Source organism: Chiloscyllium punctatum, chromosome 10 (genome assembly GCF_047496795.1).
Source record: "Chiloscyllium punctatum isolate Juve2018m chromosome 10, sChiPun1.3, whole genome shotgun sequence".
In the NCBI taxonomy this organism is placed as follows: Eukaryota; Metazoa; Chordata; class Chondrichthyes; order Orectolobiformes; family Hemiscylliidae; genus Chiloscyllium; species Chiloscyllium punctatum.
Genome location: NC_092748.1, coordinates 70879518 through 70907498, shown reverse-complemented (window position 1 = coordinate 70907498; position 27981 = coordinate 70879518). Strand labels below are relative to the sequence as shown.

At 40.1% G+C, this 27981-nt stretch overlaps 1 protein-coding gene across 1 annotated transcript in view; it reads left to right on the top strand.

Annotated features, from left to right (window-relative positions):
- Nucleotides 1–27981, top strand: part of LOC140482276 (voltage-gated inwardly rectifying potassium channel KCNH7) — a 464373-nt gene that overhangs the window by 270105 nt on the left and 166287 nt on the right. Inside the window, exon 6 of the mRNA XM_072579472.1 lies at nucleotides 4325–4345. Within this exon, the coding sequence (XP_072435573.1) occupies nucleotides 4325–4345 (21 nt within the window). The remainder of the gene's footprint in view (nucleotides 1–4324; nucleotides 4346–27981) is intronic.

Below are 27981 nucleotides of genomic sequence, written 5' to 3'. Positions count from 1 at the left end.
TATTGGTGGTGAGGGTGAAGGTATTGCCATTAAATGTTAAGTGGATGTGGTTGTATTTTCTCCCATTGGAGATGGCCATTATATGACAATCATGTGTTTGCCAACTATTAGCCCAAGCCCAAATGTTGCTCAGGTCCTGCTGTATATGCACACTGATTGCTTCAGCATCTGATGAGTTGCAAATGGCAACGAACTTTGTGAGATCATCAGTAAACCTCCTTTCTTCTGGCCTTTTGTTGGAGAAAATGTCGTTGGACGAGTAGTTGAAATGGTTAGCTCTTGAAACATATCCTAAAGAACTGCTGCAGTATCATCCTCAGCTGAGATGATTGGTGTTCAACAATTGCAATCAACATCCATTGAGCTAGGTATGCCTTCAACCAGCTGCAAATTTGTCAACAGTTCCCTGTTTTCAATTTTGTTCAGGCCGATTTGTGCCACACTTCACCAACTGCTACCTTGATGTCAAGAGCAATAATATTCAGTATATCTCTTGCATGTATTTGCTTTGGGATGTGTCGACCAAAGCTATAATGAAGTCTGAAACCAAGTGGCTCTGGCTGTATCCAAGGTGAACATTGGTCGATAAGTAAACAATGAGTAAATGCTACTTCATGACCTTGTTAACAACATCTTCCTTCATTTTGCTGATGATCGTGACTGGACTCATGCTGGATTGGATTTGTGGTTAAGATATATTTGGGCAATTTTCCATATTTCCTGATATTTTAGCTTTACTAGAACAGCTTGGCTAAGGGTGTGAGTAGTCCTGGAACACAACTGCAGTCAGGATGTTAATGAGGCCCAAAGGCTTTGCTGTATTCAATGCATTCACCTATTTTGCAATATTGAGTTGGCTGAAGACTACATTCTGTGATGCTGGAGATATTAAGAGGAATCCACTTGGTACCTCTGGCTGAAGCTGGTTATAAATGTTTATTTTTGTATGTTAAATTAATTTACTAGATTCCCCAGCACTGAGGATGGAAATACTTCTGGATCTTCCTCTTTCAATCAGTAATTTATTTGGTCATCATGAGTCACATCACAGGACTACAGATTCTGATCTGATCTGTTGGACCACTTAATGCTGTCAATCCTGTTTTGCATCCACATAAGAATGTGTTGTAACTTCACTAGATTGCTACCTCATTTTTATGTGTGCCTGGAGCTTTTGCTGGCATGCTCTCCTTGAACAAGGCCTGAGCACTTCGAGTTGGAGGCTGAATGCTTCTTTTCCTGAGACAAGACAGCAGGTTCACGCAGCCTGGAGCCACTGCCACTGCCCTGAGGTAGCTTCTCTGGACAACAGAATCCATCCATTTGCTGGATTGCTGTAGCACCCTGAAAACCTCTTTAAGACATTATAATCCATAGCCATGCAGGCAGCAAACTGCTGTTGCATGACAGTAGATTGTACCTCTTCTGCATAACTCAAACATTAAGTGGCTCCTGCTAGTTCTGTAATGGAAGCTACATCATCAGTCATATCATATTGTATCATGGTTGGTATCATAAATCTGTGGATTTAGCTGACCACTGGCAATGTGTAAAAGGCTTTGCCAAGGTGATATCATAATCCTCAGTTCTCTGTGTTGTTGACTGAAAGCTTTCCAACAAAATTTTCAATGTACTGAGCATTTCATTATGCATAGACATCAAACAGCTTCTGTCTGCTGCCCACTGAAGTGCTCATCTAAGTCTTCTGCAGCTAGAACCTTATGGGTGATCTCATTGTACTTGAGACTAAGCTATCCATGCTCCCTACCGTGGTTGCAGACCACTTATGCTCAGTATCTTACGACAGGCAAATTCAGCTCTCATTTCCCACTAAGAAACATCCGTATCAGTTTCTGAACTGGTACAGGTGTGAATTAAAGTGATTGTGCTGTGTCTTCATCATTACTTTGTTTTTACTGTTCCTCTACTGCCTGGTCAGGTTGCACCCTTGGATATCTGAAATGAAAAAGACACAGAGGTAAGACTACAGTAAAGAGAGAGACGGAAAATAAGAGGTGCATGATTGTGTCACCTGCAGCTTGTCAACAAAAAGGAAATATGAGATGAGGCAGAAGTGAGATGTGAAAAAGAGAATTAGGTTCAAGGATATCATCTTCCTCAATGGTTTCAACCCCACTTCTGGCCACAGCTTCAGCATGAACATTCTTGTAATGGCCAGCATCATCTCCTCCATGGGGATTAGAGAATGAAGGAGTACCAATCCCTCACCGGTCAGCTCCTGCTGCTTTTCATTTGACATCACAATGTCCTGCAAGAGAAAAGGTAGTGCTATAGCAATTCTGGTGTAATATATTTGGCTGATGTAGCTGCCATGGTGGAGGAATTGGCAGAGCATGTAGTCTTTGCATTAGGGGTGTGAAACTTGCAGTATATGAACAAAGGAACAGGAGTGGGTTATTCAACTAAATTGAGATTGATCGACAGGTTAACTCGATACATCTGCCCATGACCATAACTTGGTGAGGAAACATCATTTAGGCCTGAATTTTAATCCTTGAGGTGGAAAACAGGAAAAAGGAAAATTCCTGGTTTATTCCACCTCCTCAGGACAAAGTACTAGATAACGTCAGGTTTTCAATCCAGCAAGAGGGGAAATAGTTGCTTTCAGGACTTGGGCAAACCAATTCGGCATAAGGTTTAGAGATGGTGCTAGTGATGGGGATGGAGATGGGTTAAATAAGCAGATCTCATTAAGAGATATGATGGATCGTGACTCTGCAAATAATTGCTTCAACTCCGTGCAAATTGCAGAGCAGCTGGTTGTATCTGATGACCTAACTGGGTTGGGAGTGCAGGGGAGGACTCAAGACTCTTTGCCCATCTCAATCAAATTCTCTTTAATTGTAAGTCTCAGGCCACAATGCACCTCCTCTTTAAATAGTACAGGCCAGTTTTAAGCATTGCGGGCAAGCTGTAAGTCATGGAATATTGACCTCCAGCAAAGCGCTGAGCTACTAAACAGCTCGGTCAGTACTGACTAAATGCAGAGGTCATTCAAATGATAGGCAGCAAGAAGCTGTCTTCATTTTAATAAATGGGCTTGAGTTAATCCTGCATTCCAATTCTTGTATTGCTCTACCTGTTTTTGAGTTCTATTCAATTTAGTCCCCATTGTCTTAGCTTCTCAGCCAAAATATTATCTTCACTATTTCCATTAAGCTCTAGCTTTACTTTATTTCACTTTTCCCTTAATTAAGTACCTTAGAATCATTATTCCTAAGGTCCTACTTAAATACAATACATCCTGTTGTAATAAAACATTTTAGAACCTTTGTGCTTATCTCCAGAAGTAATCAGAGGACAACCCTGGAAATTCAGTGAGAAATATATCCTCGAGTGTCTCCAAGACCAGTGTTATGGTTCTTGATAATCTATTCCTTGTCATGATACACACAATTGATGATGGACATAATTTTCAATCTGGTATCATTGTCAGTAAAATGGCCGACTCAACTATACTGTCGTGTAGGTGGAAACATTTTTAAATATCATTCTATATGTTCTTAGACACCAATCTAAAGCATATTAATATGCAGTAATAGTTCAAGTCATAGAGCCATAGAGATGTACAGCACAGAAACAGACCTTTCGGTCCAACACATCCATGGTGACCAATCCAATCTAGTCCCACCTGTCAGCACCCAGCCCATATCCCCCCCAAACCCTTCCTATTCATATACCCATCCAGATGCCTTTTAAATGTTGCAAACATACTAGCCTCTACCATTTCCTCTGACAGATCATTCCAGTTTTTCCCCCTTGACTATTTAATAAGTGTTAAAATAGTATCAACTATTTTAAATATAGCTATGGTTCCACGTATAAATTAGAAACACGATTTAAAGACTGAAAAGTAAAACACTACCCCTTTCATTTGCATCCTTTTAGTATATATTTGAAACCAGCCACCAGAATTTTACATCACTTTAATAGGTAGTCAGGCCCTCACAGCACCTCTCCATTCTCATTATAGCTCTATCTTTGAAAAGCAAGTATTTCACATGCTGTGTTGAGGCATGTTCTGCATAAGCTTCTCGCAACTTATAATGAGATTCCCATGGAATGTATATGCCAAGAAATAGCACAAAATGTATCATGAAAAATCCAAATCCCATGGCCCTGTAGCCCCATTGTGAAAATGATACAATCACCGAGATTGTTACACTTACAGAGTTTGGTGTATTGACTGGACTGCTCCTGCATATACTAATCTCTAAAACAAATGATTTTTAGAATTTATATTTTATTATTTTGTACATTTCTTATTTCTTTTTTTCTTACGTGTCACTATGTTGCAACACAGACAACGGACGACATATTAAAGGTAATATTTTCAACTAAGCTTGCATGCTCTTATTTAAGTTGTGTTACTTGAATGCATTTGTCTTGCTTATTAGTTGAAATAGAATTAGCTGTTGTTGCAAACTCAGAAAGGTCATGCAACTAATTCCAAATAGATAAATGTGAACTAATTTAAAACCGTTTGAGAATTTATGATTTTTCTAAATAGTTTCATCAATAATTATAATGATTTGAGTAAATATTATTCATCTTCATGAAAGTTTTTAAAAATAAATAAGATTGTATGTGAAAGCATTGTTATTTCAAATTGGTATCAAGGTGCTGAATTGAAAGATTTGTCTAACGTCAAATCATTCTGATAACTATGCAATTAAAATAAAACAGATTTGCAGGCAAAATTTAGCATATTCTGAGGTATCTCTGAGATTGCAATGTAATAAATTAATATCCAATTGCTTGAAGTACTTGAAATTCCTTTACACATAACTTTAGAAAATGAGTCAATCTTTTTAGACTGAACAAGTTAACACCATAGTTAAAATAGTGAAGAAAGGAATTTGGTCATTTATGTTATTTTGCATAGTAATTTCATGCTTAATATTTTCTCTATCAATTGCACAGTACAAAGGAAACAAACAACTTATGGAATTAAAATGATTATTTAAAAATGGGAAACATTGTACCGAATTGCTGATGATTGTCCCCATCACAGTGAATAAATCAGAATTTGCTAACATAAAATGTAAACTGGCACATAAATTTGAGAATTCTAATTTAGCATGAGCAGAGAAAAAAATCTAAGATCAAAACAAAGATGTAGAAAACTGTATTCAATTTCTCTAGCGTCTGTCTCTGTGGCATAATAGGTTAGCGTGTTCAGCTGTTAACTGGAAGGTTTGTGGTTCAAAAGCACCCAAAGACAAAAGGTTTTATGAGCAGCATGGTGGTACAATGGTTCGCACCACTACCTCACAGCACCAGGGACCTGAGTTCAATTCCAGCTTCAGGGGTGCGGAGTTTGCATGTTCTCCCTGTGTCTGCGTGGGTTTCCTCCGGGTACTCCAGTTCCTCCCACAGTCCAAAGATATACATGTTAGGTGAATTGGCTATGCTAAATTGCTCATGGTGTTCGGGGATGTGTAGGTTAAGTGCATTAATCAGGGGTAAATGTAGAGTAATAAGGTAGGAGAATGGGTCTGGGTGGGTTACTCTTCAGAGGGTCGGTGTGGACTTGTTGGGCCAAATGGCCTGTTTCCACACTGTAGGGATTCTATGATCTCTACAAGAAAGTTTGACAACAGCATTGCTTGAGGAACACTTAAACTTAATTGTATTACAGCTTTTGCTTGTCTGTTAGGAAACACTTCTTTTTAACCATCACAGAATTACTACTTGAAAGTTAGTCAACTATTTATTTTTAAATAAAACTTTTATTAATGCTGACTAACTTTCGCAAGTCCCAACTTGTATGCCTTGTATGTCTAAATTCTCTCCAATTTTATGTACTTTGTTATGTAGGCAGTTTTTTTTAATGTTATCAATTGTTTCCAGTTTGGCACATTTACTTTCAAACATGCAGTATGATGTTTTATTTTGTAATTATTTAATTCAAGATATATATTTACTATCCCAATGTGATATTAACTTTTTTAGAAGCAATATCTGACTTTTCCAGTTTTGCCCTGGTAATATGTTTCTGCACTGAGTCTGGCACTAATATTTGTTACTTCCATCAGAACTAAATGTGTAACCTTCTCCTGTGGAGAAGGAAATTTCAGTGTTTCATTTATTATCTGCTTGCCGGATTTTGCAACTTCTGCAACTATTCTATTAGCTCGTGAGACTTTTTTGTGGACAGATGTAGTGGAAAAGATCATAGAGATCTCCAGATGCTCAGAGCTCAAATTGGACATACACATTGGACCCCCTTGAAATTCCAGTGCACTGACTCCACTGGAATTGACTGCAAAACTTAAATTTCAGGGGTAATTTACCACTTCCTTGGGATCCTGCTCAAATCTTTCAGTCTTTAAGTTTGAAATGGACATATGACAGACATCTGACTTACTTACCTGCATAGTTACCCAAGAAATGTTTGAGATATTAAAATCATGTCATACTCTGGGGTATCTATACAACTAACTGATAACGCTGCTCCCTACCATTACATCTAACCCCCCCACTTGTGACCTACCACTGACATAGAAACACGAAAACATTGAAGATAGGAGCAGGAGTAAAGCATTTGGCCCCTCAAGCCTGCTGTATCTTTCAATATGATCATGGCTGATCATCAAGCTCAATACCCTGGTCCTGCCTTCACCCCATATTCTTTGATCCCTTAGCCACAAAAGCTATATCTGCCTTCTTATTTCAAACATAATGTTTTGGCCACAACCACTTTCTGTAGTAGACAATGTCATAGGTTCACCATTTCCTGGGTGAAGAAACTTCTCTTCATCTCGTCCAAAAAAAAACTTTACCCCTTACCCATAAACTAATCCATTAACTTTTTTAGTTCTGGACTTTCCATATCTTTCCTACGTCTAACCTGTCTAGTCTTGCTGGAATTTTATAGGTTTCTAGGAGAACCCACCTCATTCTTCTAAGCTCCAGTAAATACAATCCTAACTGACTCAATCTCTCCTCATACGTCAGCCCTACCATCCAAAGCATCAATCTGGAAAATCTTCGCTGCATTCCCTCTATAAAAAGAACATCCTTCCTCAGATAAGGAGACCAAAACTGCTCCCATTATTCCAGGTGTGACCCCCGTTGATGCCCTGCATAATAGCAACAAGACATCCTTGTTCCTGTACTCAAATCCTCTCACAATGTCTAACAAACAGGTTGCCTTCTCTATCTGCCTGCTTACTTTCAGTGACTGGTGCACAAGTACACCCAGTTTACATTGAACATTCCCCACTCTCAATTTACAGCCATTCAAATAGCAATCTACATTCAAATTTTTGCTACCAAAGTGGATAACCTCACATTTATCCACATTATACTGCATCAGCATTGCATTTTCCCACTCACTCAGCCTGTCTGAATCATACTACAACCTTCCTGCATCCTTCTTACCGCTCACCCTTCCACCTAGCTTTGTTTTCTGCAAATGTATGAGCTATTACATTTAGTTCCCTCATCTAAAACATTAACATATAATGTGAATGACTCGGATCCTAGTACCAGTTCCTGTGGTACACCACTAGTTATTGCCTGCCATTCATAAAAAGACTGATTTATTCCTACTCTTTGTTTCCTGTCTGCTAACCAACTTTCTATTAATCTCAATACACTAGCCCCAAGGCAATGCTCTTGAATTTTATACATTAATCTTTTATGTGTGACTTGGTTAAAAGCCTTCTGAAAGTCCAAATAAACCACATCCACTTCCTCCCCCAATTGACTCTACTGTTTACATCCTCAAAGAACTCTAGTAGATTTGTCAAGCATGATTTCCTTTATGTAAATCCATGCTGACTGTGCCTGGTTCTGTCATTGTTTCCTAAATGCTATGCTATGAAATCCTTGGTAATCTAGCATCTTCCTCACTAAGGATGTCAGACTCACTGGTCTGTAATTCCCTGTTTCTGTCTACCTCCCTTTTTATACAGTGGGGTAGCATTAGCTACCCTCTAATCTGTAGATACTGCTTCAGGGTCTAAAGAATCTTGGAAGATGACCACCAATCTATTGTTTCTAGGGCCACTTCCTTAAGTATGCTGGGATGTAGATTATCAAGTCCTTGGGATTTATCAGCTTTCAATCCTATCCATTTCTCCAACATCATTTCTCTATTAATATAGATTTGCTTCAGTTCCTTCTTCTCACTAAACCCTGTGTTCCCTATCATTACTGGTAAATTATCTGTGTCCTCCTTTGTGAAGGCAGAAGTGAAGTATGAATTTAATTCATCGGTCATTTCTTTGTTCCCCATTATAATTCCCCTGTTTCTGACTATAAGGGACCTACAATTGTTTTCACCAATCTTTTTCTTTACATACCTATAAAACTTTTTACAGTTAGTTCATATCATTCCTGCAAGCCTACTGTCACACTCACTGACCCTTTCACTCCTTTGATGATCTGAACCCACAATCCTCCAACTCCCCCACAACTCTCCAACTCTTCCCCAAATCCCAAGTTTCCAATCTTCTGATCCCTCCTGACCCTCTGGCAGTACCCATCCATCCCCAACCCTCAACATTCCTGAAACACTCTTCCCAATGTGACCCTACAACTCATCCACCCTAGCCACTCAACTACACAGCCAGTCCACATAGTTGGCAACCTATGCTCCATCTACGACTGTTCCACCTACCACATCTTCACCCTCCCACTCTACCACCATTCTACCAGATTGCTATCCTACCCACTCTATCCAATTAACTCACTAGTACTCATACATTAACACCGTAAAATAATACTTAAATGTCCAGAAATGTCTCTTTTTTTTCATGGATGTTACAAAAGCGATGGGAGGCATATGTCTTTAATGAAGCTCCACTACTCATTGCCACTCATGGCATTTATGTAAGTGTTTTAATTTTACCATCAAGATGACCACTCAATTCTCTTTCATACTGCTAGACAGAATAAATGAGACTTTCATGAGGCTTCTGAACTGGATTCAAAGTAATTTGTTTATTGTAACATGAAACCTAATTCTTAAAACAAGTGGCAAACACTAGTTAACATCTTAGCTATAATCCATAGTTAGAAATATATCCCCTTAACCCAAAATAGACACACTCATTCAACACAAATGGACAATAGATTCTGCAGAGACAATTTTGTTTTTAGAAAAACCTGATGGCCTGAAAAGAAAGGCTAGAATTAGATGAATTCTCACAGTCCGCCAGATTTCTTGTCAACATAATGAAATTGCTGAAAGCTTTAGACTGATGGAGTATCTTCAGTTGGATTGAAATGAAGGTGGACACACAATCCAGAGAAGGTGACCAGAGTTCAGCAGTTTCGGGGTTTACAAGATAGTAAGAAATGCTGATAATTGGAATCTGTACTAGATTCCCAAGAAAAGAAGAGAGAAAATTGCAGCTTCTGAGGCTCTTTTCCTTACTGACTCCCTAGATCCTGGAAAACAGAAATCAAGTCCATCAAGTGGGTAACAATCAACACAAAGGCCCACGAGAGGCTTTTTCAAAAACCAGATTTCCAACAATTAAAGGCCATAAATCTGATCTCTTATCTCCCTAAAAAGCTTTGCTTGTCTTTTATTCCCAGTGTCATTTGTTTTTTAGAACACAACAAATAATGCACACATTAAACTGTTGAGATAATTTCCAAGAAACCATATATAAGAAAGTGGTTAAACAGTTTCAGGTCTTCAGGTGTTTCACATAGTCCATAAGTATCAGTATGTACTCCCAACATGAATGAAGGTTAACCATTGATTGATTGATTGATTCACGTACATCAAAATACAGTGAAAAGCTTTATTTATGAGCAATACAGGCAGATCACAGTAAACAAGGATGTACATATGTTGTAAAAGAAAATGCCCAGAGGCACGCAGGATAAATTGTACAGGGTGTACATTAGATGAGATCAATGTTAACAAGATCAACATTATTTGAGGCTGAAGAGTTCATTCATCAGTCTAATAATGGCTGGGAAGAAGTTGTTCCTGAACCTACCTGTGCGTGTGTTCAGGCTTCTGTATCTTCTGCCTTACGGAAGAGGGTCAGAGGCTTTGATGATGTTTGCAGCCTTTGCGGTAGTGAGCTGTACAAATGGAGTCCATGGATTGAAGGTTGAATTCCATGATGGTCTGGGCTGTGCACACCACCTTCTGTAGTTTTTTTTATTGGTCTTGGCTGTTATGCACCTGGACAGTATTCTGTCAATGGTGCAACCATGGACGTTGGTTAGGGTTCTTATGGACATGCCAAATTTCCTGAGCCACCTGAGGAACAAGAGGCATTTTTTTTTGCCTTCTTGATCTGTGACAAGTCCAGGACAGGTTGTCAGTTGTCATCACTCCCAGGAATTTGACATTCTCCACTCTCTCAACCTCAGCTCCATTAATGTAGATGGGGGCATGTTGTCCTCCTTTCTTTCTGAAGTCAGTTTTGCTGACATTGAGATAGAGGTTGTTCTCACTGCACCACATCATCAAGCCCTCTGTCTCGTTTCTGTATTTTGACTCATCGTTGTTAGATAGCCGCTCTACTACCATGGTGTCATTAGTGAACTTGTAGATGGCGTTCCAAGATGGCATTTGGAATTTGGCAACACTGTTGTGGGGGGAGCTGAGGATTCATCCTTGGGAGGGGCCAGTGTTGAGTGTCATTGTGAGGAGGTGCAGTTACCTATCCTCCCTGATTGTGGTCAGAAAGCTGAGGATCCAGTTGCAGAGGGCAGAGCCGAGACCAAGGTCACAGAGTTTTGAGATCAGTCTGGAGGGGATAATAATGTTGAAGGCGGAACAGTAGTCAATGAGCACAAATCTGATGTGGGTGTCCTTGTTGTCCAGATGTTCCAGGGATGAGTGCAGAGCTAGGAATATGGCATCCGCTGTGGAGCTGTTATGTCGGTAGTCAAATTGCAGGCAATTGAAGTTGGGAGACTGGAGTTGATGTGGGCCATGACCAGTCACTCAAAGCACTTCATGATTATTAAGGTAGTCATGAAGGCACAATGCATGTGCTTTCTTAGGTCCCAAGATTATGATGGCCTTCTTGAAGCAGGTAGGGACTTCAGCTTGAGGGAAGGAGAGGTTGAAGATGTCAGTGAATATCTCCGCCAGTCAAAGACTCTGTCTAGGCCCATCGCTTTCCTTGGGTTGTCTCTCAGGAAGACCAATCTGATGTCTGCAACAGTGGTCGAAGAAACAGGTGTGGCAGGAGTTGTCATGGTAGGTGACACCATGTTACTGACATTCTGCTCAAACTGAGCATAGAAAGCATTGAGCGCACCAGGAACGGAGGTGTTTTTGTCTGCTATCTTGCTCAGTTTCACTTTGTATCCCTTTATGTTGTTTAGGCATTGCCATAGGTGGCAGGAGTCTGGTAGGTTTGGGCCTCTAAGTTGGTCTGGTACTGCCTCTTGGGATCTCTGATGGCTTTGCAGAAGTCATATTTAGATTTCCTGTATTGGTCTGGGTCATCCAACTTGTATGCTGCACTCCTGGCCTTCAGGAGGGAATGAATTGCCTGGTTCATCTAAGATTTATGGTTGGGGAACGCTCAGATTGACTTCTTTGGTACACAGTCCTCCACACATTTGCTAATGAAGTCCATGGCGGTAGTGGCATTCTCAGGTAGATTTTCCGCTGAGGACTTGAATACAGTCCAGTCCACCAATTCCAAGCAGTCCTGGAGACAGTCTTCCACAGCCTATGACCAGCATTGTACTTCTTTTTGTGAAGGGTCCTCCAGTTTTAGCTTCTGTTTGTAAACTGGCAGGAGAAACACACCACTGTGTTATGATTTTCTAAATTGTGGACAGGGGATGGAGAGGTATGTCTCTCTGATTGTTGTGTAGCTGTGGTCCAGAATGTTTGGTCCTCTAGTGGAGCAGGAGTTGTGTTGGTGGTATTTTGGCAGCACCCTTTTGAGGTTGGCTTGGTTGAAGTCGCTGGTCATAATGATGAGGGGCTTTGGGAATTTCATCACTATAATGTTTGTGGTGGTGTAAATCACGTCTATGGCATTCTCCACATCTGCATGAGGTGGTATATAGACTGCTGTCAGGAAGGCGGAGGTGAACTCTCACGGTAAGTAGTAGGGATGGCATTTTCCCATTAAGGGAACAATGGCTTGCCAGAATGCATTAGCTAGTTCAGTAAAAGGGGCATGCCATGCTGAACTTGCACTGCACAGAAGGACTCAATTGAAAGATTGCTTTATATTTCTGAAGAAGCTGAATTTAGATATACAGATAGAAATGTGGAATTCCATTTTTGGGTAAAAATATAGGAATGGAGTAGCAATCCAATGATGATTGCCACATTTGGAATATTCAGCCAATGACATACTGTTCACACACCAATCGCTACCCATTGGCTGGACCAGATCATTTGTGAATATTGGGTGAGGGTCCGCTCAGGTTTAGCCTTGTTAAGACCAGTGAGATGCATCCTCCAGAGTCTACACAAGCAGAATAGAGATACTCAGGGATTGAAACTATACTTCAGAAGATATCTGTGCCTTTTAAGAACTTAGGGATGAAAATTAGATTAATGTAGTTCCGTCATCACATTTTTAAAGTCAGTTAAAAGTGGACATTAAATGTTAGTCTTGGCCACATCTTGAAAATTTGACAGAAAAAAGCATTTATTAAAATTCTTCCTCAAGACTGAGAGGTTATAATCAGTAAATAAGCTGTTCATAATCACTAACACTTTTTAGTATGGACCTGTGTGCTCTTTGTGCTGATCCTGAGCAATACCTTCCTGCCCCAGTATTCAACAGATGGGAGAATTTTGCCTTTAACACAGCATAGCCTAGCAAACATTAACATGATTTCCAATCTCATCTGTCTGGTGCAAATCTGAGCAGATTAGCCATCCACTCTATGTCCCACTTTCACTGTTTTATTATTAAACAGCCTATTGATCTAAGTCCCTTAGTTTCAAAAGGATCCCCATAATTACCAGTCGAGAGGCTGAGATCTTATTTAGTTTACTGTCAGTCTCCAGTGGTTTCATTTATGATGAAAAATATTGTTGAGTGTCTTACTTAAGCATACAAAGATGTAGGTGTGAATATTACTTTTTCAAAATCTGTTACAACCTCATCAAACTATTACAAAATGTGATTGATGAACCACATTAAGTCATTGCTACATTTTGTTTTATCGGAGACTTCTTACAGCTTTCCATCTGTGTATCTTTCTAATAATAGTTTCCTGTTCTTGGATGGCAAGGGGGTATGCTCACATGCTCACTCTAATTTTCAAATAATATGCATACATCTGGATCACATACTGCATCCCATTATGTATATTTTCTGAGTTATTAAAAGAATAATTATTTAATTTAAATAATGTATTTTGTTTGTAACTTCTGCCAGTGACATTTCAACATAATCATCCATTTGTAAATTAAAAAAATCAAAACACAAAGATAGAGCTTCAAACTTTTTGAGAGGTTTGTTCTCATAACTGTGGACTGAAAATGATGGGATAATATTTAAAACATCATGAACCCCCATTATCTTTTTACTCTTGTACTTTTACACTAGTAAAATGCTGTTGTACATATTCATCTGCGCAGCATCCTCCACATGACATCTATACCATTTCCCTAATCATAATGGGGACCATTATATTGAATATGCCTGTTTAGGCCTGCATTCTTCCAAGCAGATAAAGTCTGTTACTGTGATTTCTATATAAAGTGAAGCAACTCATTCATTGCTGAAAACTTAGTTAAAACAGTCACTGTTTTTGTGGCATCGTTGTCTGAAATCATGGTTACGTATCTGTCAAGATCTCTCATCCCCTTCATTACATTTTAATGTATTTATGCAGCAACATTTAAAATAATAACTGCATATGAATTGTTTACTGGGTCAGTGTTTTTGAAGGAAAAGACTAATCAAATTACATTTATTTAATTTTTGCGTCAGCAGTTATAATCCCCATTCTAAATTCTGCTTATCTCACCAGCTGTGAAGAAGATATTAACTTGTCAGATCAAAATGATATCAGCAAGTGCAAGCATTAGGTGCTCTAGGTCATTGCCTGTGACGTGGACATACATTAATGGCCATTGTTGTGGAAGCATCATTACAAAATTTAACCCAGTGAATTACTTAAGAGTTTGATATTTAACATGCTTTTTTAATTTGAAAGATGAGGTGATGACAAGCCTGTAATTTTAATTGAAAAATGTGACTCTTGGTATAGTACAACTGAAAAAAGCTGCTAAATTGTCGAATCTAAACAGATTTAACAGAAAGCTGGCACTGAGAGATTTTTCACTGTCATGTTGTTGGCTGAAGTGATGGTGTCACAGTTGACCACCGTATCTTGCCTTGACGATTAGGTGCTGAAAGCACAAATAGGCCCAAATGTGATACATCATTACACAAATAGAATATTATTCCTGTGTTGAAGTTAACTTCTCATTCATTTTATAGCAACAGAAGAGATGGATTATTTAAAAGGCTAAAAGATTATTAAAATGTTGAAGATGAGCAATACAGTTCTATTGAAAGACAGCATTTTATTGGCATTCACTGTATTCTAAGTTATGAATGGGCAAAGTCTGTTTTTTATGAGAAACACTGGAAAGTATTTTTAAAAATTCACAATATTTATGACTTTAGTGTTTTTATTGTTCCTTCCTCACTATTTCAGCTTATTAAATCATTCTTTTTCTTTGAAATTCATTGTTAGACCCAACCTGAAAACTCAGCTTCCTAGTGCCTCTCTGTTTTCCAGGCATTACCCAGCCACTAATATTCTAATCTGATGGCAAGGACAAACAAACACATTTTTAGTTTTAATCACACTATTCTAAAATATTGGATAAGATAGATGTGCTACAGTAAGAGACTTCGTTAAAGGGCAAGGTGTAAAAAACATTTTCAATGATAAATTTAAATATTCTGTCATTCATTCACTAAGTGCTAATTGCTAGGAAGGCACATTACTAGCATTATATTAAACACTTAGCTGAGTTGTCGGTTTCTAATTTCAAGCATCATATAGATAGAATCATAGAATCCCGATAGTGTGGAAACAGGCCATTTGGCCTAACAAGTCCACACCAAACCTCCGAAGTGTATCCCAACCAGATCCATGTCCCTATCCTATCACTCTACATTTCCCTGACTGAAGCACCTAACCTACACATCCCTGAACACTATGAACAATTTAGCATAGCCAATTCACCTAACCTGCTCATCTTTAGACTGTGGAAGGAAAACAGAGCACCCGGAGGAAACCCTGATAGACACAGGGAGAAAGTGCAAACTCCACACAGACAGTCGCCCGAGGCTAGAATTAAACCCAGGTCCCTGGCACTGTGAGACAGCAGTGCTAACCACTAAGCCACCTACCACCAGCTATGGGCAATTTCTATTGTACTTTATTGCACTGGTGTAATCACATTGTGTGAACAGAAAAAGATTTTACTGGTTTTGTTTTATTGTTAGCTGACTCCTAAAATAGTGTGGGGTTAACAGCAATAGTAGTGCAATAAGACCTTTAACTGAGCCTTAATTGTCTGGTTAAGACCTCAATTTTCACGGGATGGGATTGCCACTTAGGGGCGTTGGTGTCACAGTCTTTAATTGGGTGAAGGTGGGAGTATTAGGGAGTTCTGCTGCTGGCTCACCATGGGAAATGGCATTAATTTCCATCAATAGGTGCCATAAATACATCCCTTACCCTGCAACATGAAATGGACAGAGCTATTACAGAGAAAGGCAAGCTGCTCTCAGGAGGAGGCAAAAGGAAATACAGGCCCTACAACTGAAAACCACATTCATCCAGGGTCTTCAATAAAGTGGCCACTAACAAACATCTTGAATACCTGTCATCCCACCATCAATTCCATGCAGTGTTTCCAACAGGACATAGCCCTCCTTACGCCTTTTTATTTTGCTCCCTGTGATGTACCAGATCAGAGTTGGTTGTTGGGGTGGAATGTCTGTCAGGCTTGATGCATGATGGCAGCAACAACAGTGAAAACACAAAGGTCAGTGTCAAGACAGGGGCAATGGCTGGAGTTTTAGCAAAGATTAGGGGTAAGAGTGGGCCAAGATTAAACTAGACCGGGGCTGGGACTGGGCCTGGGATAGTGATTAAAGCAGGGATCTGGGCAAAGATTATTGTATATGGTACTGTTTTGAAAGGGTTGATGTTAGAAAATGTATGAAGCTCTGTCCAATATGATGTCATACAGTCTCTTAGGCATGAAAACAGGAGTCCAGCTCTTGACCCAGATGTGCCACCGTCATCTCCTGATAGTCTTACGTATGATGTCTAACTATCCAATATAACTTGCTTCTTTTGCTATCACACAATAAACTACATAGAGTCATAGAGTCATAGAGAGGTACAGCATGGAAACAGACCCTTCGGTCCAACCTGTCCATGCCGACCAGATATCCCAACTCAATCTAGTCCCACCTGCCAGCACCCGGTCCATATCCCTCCAAACCCTTCCTATTCATATACCCATCCAAATGGCTCTTAAATGTTGTAATTGTACCAGCCTCCACCACATCCTCTGGCAGCTCATTTCATACACGTACCACCCTCTGCGTGAAAAAGTTGCCCCTTATCTTTCTTTTATATCTTTCCCCTCTGTCCCTAAACCTATGCCCTCTAGTTCTGGACTCCCCGACCCCAGGGAAAAGACTTTGTCTATTTATCCAATCCATGCCCCTCATAATTTTGTAAACCTCCATCAGGTAACCCCTCAGCCTCCAACGCTCCAGGGAAAACAGTCCCAGCCTGTTCAGCCTCTCCCTGTAGCTCAAATCCTCCAACCTTGGCAACATTCTCGTAAATCTTTTCTGAACCCTTTCAAGTTTCATAACATCTTTCCGATAGGAAGGAGATCAGAATTGCATGCAATATTCCAACAGTGGCCTAACCAATGTCCTGTACAGCCGCAATATGACTCCCAACTTCTGTACTCAATATTCTGACCAATACAGGAAAGCATACCAAACGCCTTCTTCATTATCCTACCTACCTGTGACTCCACTTTCAAGGAGCTATGAACCTGCACTCCAAGGTCTCTTTGTTCGGACCTTACCATTAAGTGTATAGGTCCTGCTAAGATTTGCTTTCCCAAAATGCAGCACTTTGCATTTATCTGAATTAAACTCCATCTGCCACTTCTCAGCCCATTGGCCTATTTGGTCCAAATCCTGTTGTAATCAGAGGTAACCCTCTTTGCTGTCCACTACACCTCCAATTTTGGTGTCATCTGCAAACTTACTAACTGTACCTCTTATGCTCGCATCCAAATCATTTATGTAAATGACAAAAAGTAGAGGGCCCAGCACCGATCCTTGTGGCACTCCGCTGGTCGCGGGCCTCCAGTCTGAAAAACAACCCTCCACCACCACCCTCTGTCTTCTACCTTTGAGCCAGTTCTGTATCCAAATGGCTAGTTCCCCCTGTATTCCATGAGATCTAACCTTGCTAATCAGTCTCCCATGGAGAACCTTGTCAATTGCCTTTCTGAAGTCCATATAGATCACATCTACTGCTCTGCCTTCATCAATCTTCTTTGTTACTTCTTCAAAAAACTTAATCAAGTTTGTGAGACATGATTTCCCATGCACAAAGCCATGTTCACTATCCCTAATCAGTCCTTGTCTTTCCAAATATATGTACATCCTGTCCCTCAGGATTCTCTCCAACAACTTGCCCACCACCGAGGTCAGGCTCACCGGTCTATAGTTCCCTGGCTTGTCTTTACCACCCTTCTTAAACAGTGGCACCACATTTGCCAACCTCCAGTCTTCCAGCACCTTACCTATGACTATCGATGATACAAAATATCTCAGCAAGAGACCCAGCAATCACTTCTCTAGCTTCCCACAGAGTTCTCAGGTACACCTGATCAGGACCTGGGGATTTATCCACTTTTAACCGTTTCTAGACATCCAGCACTTCCTCCTCTGTAATCTGGACATTTTTCAAGATGTCACAGTCTATTTCCCTACAGTCTATATCTTCCATATCCTTTTCTACAGTAAATACTGATGCAAAATATTCATTTTGTAGCTCCCCCATTTTCTGTGGCTCCGCACAAAGGCCGCTTTGCTGATCTTCGAGGGGCCCTATTCTCTCCCTAGTTATCCTTTTGTCCTTAATATATTTGTAAAAACCCTTTAGATTCTCTTTAATTCTATTTGCCAAAGCTATCTCATGTTCCCGTTTTGCCCTCCTGATTTCCCTTGTAAATATACTCCTACTGCCCTTATACTCTTCTAAGGATTCACTCGATCTATCCTTCTGTACCTGACATATGCTTCCTTCGTTTTCTTAACCAAATCCTCAATTTCTTTAGTCATCCAGCATTCCCTATACCTACCAGCCTTCCCTTTCACCCTGACAGGAATATGCTTTCTCTGGATTCTTGTTATCTAATTTCTGAAGTTTTCCCATTTTCCAGCCGTCCCTTTACCTGCAAACATCTCTTCCTAAGACATTTGCCACTTTTAATTAAGACTCAGTAGTGGCTAATCCTCTACCACTGTTAACCAAGCAGGCCCTCATAGTCAGAGTAGAAAGGAGGATTGGTGGTAACTCTCCTCACCCAATGAGTATCTGTTGGTGATTTGGCTGTCCAGCACATACTATAGCAATGGACATCATTGTTTTTCTATCACAGTAATGATAACAATTATAGAAAAAAAAAACTGTATCCAGGAGAAAAAAATCAGAATACTACTGCTTTAAATATTTTATCACTTTCAGATCACTCAAACAGCTCGTCAATAGCTGCAAAAACTTGAATAATAAGCAAACTTCAGAACAAAGGTGTCTTGTGTGCAGTGTTATGGATATTGGTTTTTTTTTAAGGATTTAATATTAACTAAGTCAGTCTTTCTAGAGCAATAATTTTGAAGTAGTATGTGCCTTCCAGTGTTTGTTGGTGAACTGAATAATCGAGAATTGATCTCAGCTTTGAAAAACTGAGGAATTGAAAAGGTTTTGGGCAATTTCAAGGAGTTAAATACAAGTTTAGTCTCCCTTAAGGAAAAAGGTGATTCCTCACACATTTATGGAAATAAGATATGTAGTGAAAGAGATATTGTAAAATTTCTAGACCAGGTTGGTTGAAAATCTGCATTGTTTATTGAAAGCTGATAATGCCTGATATGGTAGTTGCATGAGGATCCAAGGAAAATGTTTCATAGCTTACAGGACATGTACAGAGAAAAAATGGCAGTTAAATCAAACCAACAGATTTGACAGGGCAAGGAAATAGTTCTGTTTTTTTGAGTAAATGTTAATGATGGTGTTGGGGTGGTATTTTGTTTCACCATGTAATTTAAAATACTTCAAATGTTTATTCGGCTAGATTTTAAAAAAATTATTTTTATTTATCTTGCCTAATAAAGTCTGTTTTATTAATAAAACCAAATCTGCAGTCTTGTGTGCTTGTTTCAGTGAAAGACCACAATGTTATTTTTTTGAAACAAGATGATCCATCAAGCTAGATTTCATTCTGGGATCTGACTTGTCCAGTCATGCCATCAACTGAGATCATAACAATGGAAAAAACACGAAGACAGTAACAGCCTGCCAGGCTAAAACTATCACTATAGACTTGATAGGGAGTGCAGAAAGAGCAGTATGAGTTAGCAAACCTTAAGAAAAAGTTGTCATACTTGGCAGTTACAGTGTTCATGGAAAAGAAGGATCTGAAAGGACAGTCTCAATTGATATGTGACTGGTAAGGAGCCTTTATGGATTTCCATGGGTCAAGTTATAAATCCCTGTTAGGCAAGAGAAAAAAGATAAACTACTGTCACAAAAAACAGAAATTGCTGGAAAGATACAGCAGGTCTGGCAGCATCTGCGAAGATAAATCAGAGTTCATGTTTTGGGTTCAGTGACCCTTCCTCAGAATTGATGATACCTATTCATTCTCCCAGGCTGGTTGTTATCCACTTTTTTGTCTGTCCAACTGTTCTCCTCTCTCTTTGGGCTCTGTCTCCACCTATTGTTTACTCCTTACCCCCTCTCGCTACCCTATCTTCTGCATAAAAACAACAACATTTTCCTAGCTACCATCAGTTTTGAGGAAGGGTCATTGAATTCAAAAAGTTAACTTTGATTTCTCTCCACAGATACTGCCAAACCTGATTAACCTTCCCAGCAATTTCTGTTTTTGTTTCTGATTTCCAGCATCCACAGTTCTTTCAGTTTTTAATAAGTTAATGGCAGAAGGCTCCTATTATTTCCTCTCTTGCCTTCCTTAACAGCCTGGGATACATCTCATCCAAATTCACGGAGTCAGCCATCACGTCCTCCCTGATTGAGTTACTCTCAACAAACTGCAATGATGCACATATGAATAAAGTGAAACTGAAGTAAAGTGGAATATTTACAAATTAAATTTAATTTTGAAAATCTTCCATGCTGCCTTTGTGTTTTCAAATCTAATGTTAATGGCATTAAAATTGGGCCAGAATGATTTCCATGATACTGAGCTTTCTTAGTTTCCTTGGAGGCTTTTCTTATGACTCACCCACAGATCAGCAGATGACTTGCTTCGCTTCTGAAAAGTGGGTTCTGCTGTATGATCACAGAGGTCCATGATGCACACCAGAAGTACTATAACTTTCAGTAATCACATGGGAAATGGAAAAAGCAAGAGGCAGAAGTGGTACACACTTCCTGCTATGCTGTCAGGAATGGTACACTGTTGACTGTCTCCCACTACGCACACTTCAGAGGACCCTGAAGTGTGCATACATTTCACAGAAGTTGTCAACTGCAGGAGTTTTGTTTGCAAGAGGCTCATCAGCAAAAGTCAACTGCTGCCAATTCATGTAGTATAATGAATTTCTGATTTGCATATCGTAACTCCTAGCACCCACCATGCTTGAACATATTAGAGCAAGGAAGAATCTTGCCAAACAGTTTTACTCTCATTGTGTCACCAGAATATACACCTTAAACCAGTTTAGCATTCCTGTCTTGGTAATACTGTTGACACTGCAGCTTTCTTAGAAACACACATACAATTTGCTCTGTTGATGAGCTAGGCTTCTGGATTATTCCATTATCAGAAGTAATGTTTTGCACCAAGGCTTATAATTGTTGTTCAGGTTTTGTAACTAATTGGTGATGACCTTGGACAGGATGTTGTAATCTGCATTAAGCACTGAGAAATTTCTAATTTCCTCCCTCTCTTTCCCTTCTGCTTGTAGATGAGGGTGATGATGTCCCTACACATGGTTTCACACATGCTAGCGGTCAGAAGCATACTGTCATACACCTCCAGCAGGTCCTGACCAATTACGTCATACAGAGCTGAATACAATTCTACTGGTACACTGTCACCTCTGGGAGCTTAGCACTTCTTAAAGGACTGGAGGGCCTTAGTCAGCTCATCAGGTAGTCCAACCTCGCCTGCATGCTGCTGTCTGAGACCTCTATGATGGAGGACAGGAATGACTGGGAGGCCGCACTATCTGTGGACTTTGTGTCATACAGTCTGACATAAAAGGATTTGCTGATCTTCAGGATGTCAGACTGAGAAGACATGACCAAGCCATCTTCTTCTTTTAGGCTGCTGATCACAGAGCTCTCCCTGTGAATGTGAGCATGTCTTATCTTGCTCCACAAAGTGGATTTTGGACCGAGATATTATCTTGGAGATCTCCGAGGCAAAGAGCTAGGCTTGCTGGCTTATCACTTCTCGGAGATCCAACGTCACTCAACATCGACATCCAATGTCTGCAGCAGGAATACATTCTACATGTTTTTGAAGAGTTTGCTCATTTCTTTTTCACAAAAATATTCTTTATTCATAAAACAACTTTCTTTATGTACATGCACAGGTACTAAAGAAAAGCAAATCCAAAGGCACTTCCCTCCTTAACCAAGACACTATTAACATATACTTTGAGGCAAAGAGAGGGTCTACTAACTGAATGGACTCTCATTACTTAGACAGTGATCTTTCCCCACTGTGCCTTGGCAGCAGCTGACCCAAATTTTATGCGTCCATCAGCACGTAGTCCTGGATCTTGAACAACATTGCCACCTGCTGTTGAAGGCCCTGTTCCACTGCTTGAGACTTGCCATCCTTACAATTACACATAGCACACAGTGACAATTGGCTAAATTGTGGGAGCAGCACATTCAGTTGTGTACAATGCCTAGAATGTTCAGGTCAACATTTGTGGCAGCATTCTCATCTTGCATCACTAATCTTGGCAAATAGTATGATTTGGAATGATATCCAACATTTGCTCAAGAGGACATTCTCAGCCTGTTATCTGTACTGGTACTTTCAATGGGATCCAGATTCTGTGGTGGATCACCCACACTGGTCAGGCTGTCCAGGGGTCATATGTTTGGCAACAGTTACTACCACCTGGCAGCTCATCACTGCACCTTCTTTCAGGGTCAGAATAAGCCTTCTCACACCAGATGCAACCCCCACCCCCGTATTCACAATGCACAGGTCATTCCAACAATCTTTTTCAACTAGCTCCTCTAAACATTCATGGCAGTGTGTAGACCTTCAAGGTCAGTGTGAAACAGCAGCTTCTGAAATCTGAAGTCAATGCATCCAACACTGATCAGCAAGCATGGACCATCTGAGTGGCTGGGTTGCTGCACAACTTTGAGGGAAAAATGCTCATCACTATTTCACCTCTACGCCACTTGGGCCTTCAAACACCAACACTTCAGCCTCCTCAGTTCTTAGGTTTCTAAGTGAGCTGCTTTCTCCTTTTCTTCTACATTGATGTGGGCGATTCCCAGAAAAACACTAAGGTGAGGTCAGTATCATTTGAGCGCCCAGAACCTGCCACAATTCCAGCACTTCTCTTTGGCGTATCCATTGGGTGGAATTGACTAGGCAGCTTATCTTGGAGGTTGGAACAAGGACTGGAGCTGTAAGCTGTGTGCCAACAGTCACCTGCCTGATGATAGTTTCTTTTCTGCTCTTGAGAGTCCAATCTTTTGTCAAGATCCAAGTGATGTGATCTCGCATGTCAACCATTGATGCTTGAAGTTTGTCACGAGTAAACTTCCTCAACTCCAGGTAAATATTCTCAACTGTCACTATTTCAACTAGGTAATCCTTCAGGAGAAAGTGAGGACAGATGCTGGATATCAGAGTCGAGACTGTGGTGCTGGAAAAGCACAGCTGGTCAGGCAGCATCTGAGGAGCAGGAAAATCAACATTTTGGGCATAAGCCCTTCCTCAGTAATCCTTCAGCTAGCTATCAAGGTTTGATTTAAAGGAGGGCTCCAGGAAGACAATATAGCTCCAGAGATACAGAAACTAGGTCTTTCCTTCAGCTTGCGTATGCTCATAAAACCTCTGCTGTATCTATGACAGTTATTGCTGTTCCCAAGCCTCTTGTCAGTACCCAAAGATCTGCTTTAAACATCTGTACATTGTCCCAATATTTCCCCATGGGCTTTCTACACAGATGTGCTCTCATATAGACCATCTTTATTCACTCATAGTAAGGACCTGAGAAATCATAATGAACTATGCATCCTCAATCAACCTATATTGCCAGATCATTGATTATTTCCAGCCTTCGCTTGAAACTATCAGCAAACAGAACATCCAACTAAGAGTACCACTTCATTCCTCCTCAGCCTCAAAAGATACTAACATGGGCATGCAAACTTGTCCTGGACTTCCCACATAGATGCGATGGTCAAGAAGGCACACAACGCCTCTTCTTCCTCAGGCGGCTCAGGAGATTTGGCATGTCCATTAGACCCTCGCCAAGCTCTCTAGCTGCACCACTGAAAATATACGCTAAGGCTTAGTATGGCAATTGCTCTATCCAGGACCATAAGAAATTACAGAAGGTTGTGTGCACTGCCCAAACCATCACGGAAGCCAAGCTTCCATCCATGGGACTCCATTTACATGACTCACTGCTGCAGAAAGTCTGCCAACATCATCAAAGACCCATCACACCCCAGTAATGTTCTCCTACAACATCTTCAGTCCGGCAGAAGACACAGCAGCTTCAACACACGCACCAGCAGGTTCAGGAACAGCTTCTTCCCAGCTGTTATTAGATTGATGAATGGACTCTCTAACATCAAATAATGCTGATCTTGCTAACATATTGATCCTGCCTAGTGCACACCCTATGCAATGTAACCTGTATGCCTGTGTCTAAGTCTTTTTGATCTGTACATCCTTGCTTACTATGATCTGTCTGTACTGCGCATAAACAAAGCTTTTCGCATGCAACAATCAATCAATCAAAGCAGAGTTAATGTTTCAGATCCAGTGACCTTTCTTCAGAACAGTCACTTGACTCGAAACGTTAAGGCTGCTTTCTCTCCACTCAAGCTGCCTGATCTGCTGACTTTTTCCAGCAATTTCTATTTTGTTTCTGATTTCCAGCATTCACAGTACTTTGGGTTTTTTTTGTTATTATTGGGTTACTTGGTTGTCATGAAGAACATAGTCTATATTCTGTTTGCTGTTAGGATTATAAAATCAGTTACAGTCAATTATATTTAATTCAATTCTGATATCAATCTAGAAGTAACATTGGATAATTTATCTAGTAAGTGCCATGGACAAAATATAATCCCATGTTTTGATACTAACATATTGAATTGCATTTATCAAGGAGAAGTCAGCAAAGTATAGCAAAGTAGATGAAGGATTTATATTGGTGTCATGAGTGAAACTTAAATTGGAAATCCTTAACACAAATACATATGTTTGAGCTACCTGCACTTCAGTTCTTCTCCTTCGACAGTTTCCATTTTGGTAACTGCACCGAATGTCATGTTCAGCTAAATTATTTCATCTAGTGTCATGTGTGTAAATAACTACAAGATGAAGCATGTCACAGTCAAAATATATACAAGTTTTGCGCAATGTTTCTTTCCAAAGTATATGTAGAATCAAGATAATAAAGAGCTTGTAGAATAAATTGTATGGAGGCCATCAAATCAAAATCATTTGTTATACAGTGGCATTTTCCAAAGAAAAGCGAGTTACATATTGTTAGAACTTCTGAGATTTGTCATCAGAACCATTCAGTTCAATGCTGTTTATTATTCCAGTGAACAGTTTTACATATAATGCTGGGCTCAGGTAGTACCTAAAAATAATGGAGCCCTTTCTAACAATTCCATTCTCAAGTGAAATGTGAAGAAGCAATATGAATGAATAACAATGGACTTTAAAAAGTATATTTCCATTTAGTGGAGCACCGAGGCCTTTCTATTTGAAGTGGGAGAAGCAGTAGTATGGTATTAACGTAACTGGACTAGTAAGGCTGAGTTGAATGCTCAGAAAACATTAGTTTGAATTCCACTACAGCAGATTTTCTCTTTTGTCTTTTGACCGGTGGGACCTTAGCATTGCTGGCTGGGCCAACATTTATCGTCTGTCCTTATTTGCCCTGGAGAAGATGGTGGTGAATGGTCTTCTTGAACTACTGCAGTCCAAGAGTGCTATAAGTTGACCTACAATTCTGCTGGGGGGGGAGGGGAGGTGCGTGGTTTGCTGAGGTTTGGGGGAAGGTCCAGGTTTTTGACCCTGAAACACTGAAGGATTGGCAATATATTGCCAAGTCAGGATAGTGACTAGCTTGGAGGGGAACGTGAAGGTGGTGTTGTTCCCATGCATTGGCTGCCATTGTCTTTCTGGATGGCAGTGAGGTTATGGGTTTAGAAGGTACTGTCTAAGTAGCCTTAGTGAATTTTTGCAGTGCATCTTGTAGATGTTGCACAGTATTGCTATTTGTGTCTTGAAGATAGCAGACAGGCTTTGGAGAGACCGGACGTGTGTTACTTGATGCAAAATTCTTTGACTCTGACCTTTCTTGTGACTGTTGGAATCCAACTATTAAGTCTGGAATCATAAAAGCTGGTAAAAATGGTTGTCCACTAAACCATTGTGTATTGTTGGAAAACTCACCTGATTTACCTTAATGCCCTTTCAGGAAGGAAATCTTCCATCCTTACCTACATGTGACTCCAGTCACAGCAATACAACTGAACCTTAACTAGCCTACAAAATTAATTATCAATTCACCCAATTGGATCAACCACTACAAAGTCGAAAAATAGAAATGAAAGTGGACAGACCATCTGGTATTGACAAAGGACCAGAAACAACAAAAGAAAACCCTTCAAAGACCTGCTTAGTAATATCTGGAAAACTGTCCCACAACCTAATCAACATCCCGATATTGATGCACTCATGGAATCATACCTTATAGACCATGTCCCAGACAGCACTAATGCCATCCCTGGGTTTTTCCTTCTCCATCATTGAAATGAACTGAACTGGTGTAGCCAAATACTGTGGCTCACGAGCAGGTCACAGATTAGGATTTTTAAGGCATATTACTTACTTGGGGGTTCAATGGTGCACAGTCAGGACTGAGCTGCCCTGTGACTCCTCAACATTGAATCCAGATCTCATGAAAGTACATGGCATCAGATCACAAATAGGTGAGAAAGCCTCCTGCTGATTATTACATACTGCAACTGTTGCCACAATTTACCTCCAATAATTAAAAAGGCCTAATCTTAAAAATCAGAATAAATCTTTCAACCCACCTAACCAATCTAATTCGTATATTAATATGTATCACACTGGACTTTTTTCAGCATTCCTTACAGCAAAGAATCTTGAAATAATGGCTGAGAAATTGATTTCACACTACTGGAAGGATCTTCCTTTCTCCATTTCATTTATCACCCTCACAACCACTGGCCTTAAAGTTAGAATCAATGGAGGTCCAATTACTCCAATGTACAGACAACATAATTGCTGTGAAAGGCTTTATTTATCAATTAAATAAATGTACTTCCTTTGTTATATTAATTACAAAAATGAATACGTTCAGGCAACACAGAATGGCAGAATCTATTATTCCTTGGATTTTAGCAGACACTGTAGTCCCCAAAGACTCAGTGAAAAAATATCTGTGGTGAGTCAGCCCATAAAAGTGATGGCTGCCCTCAGCAAGTTAATGCTGGAAGCAATGTTAATTGCTAGACTGCTTGATTTGTGCCCTATTATGAAACAAAGTCCTGCCTTAGAAAGCTGCTAGCTAATTGAATGGTGAACAGCTCTTGTTCAGACTGAAGTGCTGACAACTGCAGGGATATCAGTCCTTCCCAATAAAGAAAAGCCTGAACTTAAACTTAGTCCAGGGTATTGCAGGAATCAGTATGAAAGGGTGTCTAGAGGTGGGTGTGGGGACAAGTTTGAAAGGGAGGAAAGAGGGGGGAGGGAGTGACCATGAAGGGTATCACCAATGGGCATAGGTGGCCCAGAGACCTTTTTCCAATAATTTGCCTCGAACTGAGCTGAGGCTGATTGACTTATAATTAATTGGGCTATGACATCCTCCTTGCTCTTCCCTTGTTCTTGGAATGTGTTTCATTCACTCTCCATCTCTAACTGGCCCCCTGAAGTGGGTGGTGAGTCACCACCTTGAAACTTTGAATTCCAGGTGATACAGTTACAGCTCCAGTGCTGTTAGAGAGAGAGTTCCAGGATTTGGCCCAACAGCAGTGGAGAAATAGCAATACAGTTCCAAGTCAGGGTATGTCTGATTTGGGGGATGAGGAAGGACGTGGCACTTGCAGGTGGTGGTGTATTCACAAATCTGCTGTACTTGTCTTTCTATATGATTGAAATTAAAGTTGGAAGGTGCTATTGAAGGAGCCTTGTCATATTGCTTCAATGCATCTCACAGTTTCTGGACAATACTGGCACTGTGATTGGGAATGAAAAGAGTATATGTTTAAGGAGTGAATGAGGCACTGATCAACTAGGATGTATCATCATGGGTAGTTTGAGATTCTTAAATGTAAATTAGCTGTGTTCATTCAGACAAATGGAGAGTAGTTGATCATGATATCAGTTCAAAAATCCATAACCACTTGAAGGTCTCATTCAAACTGAATTTACAGGCACCCCAAAGTGGCAATAGAAGGTTACATACTAATCCAGTA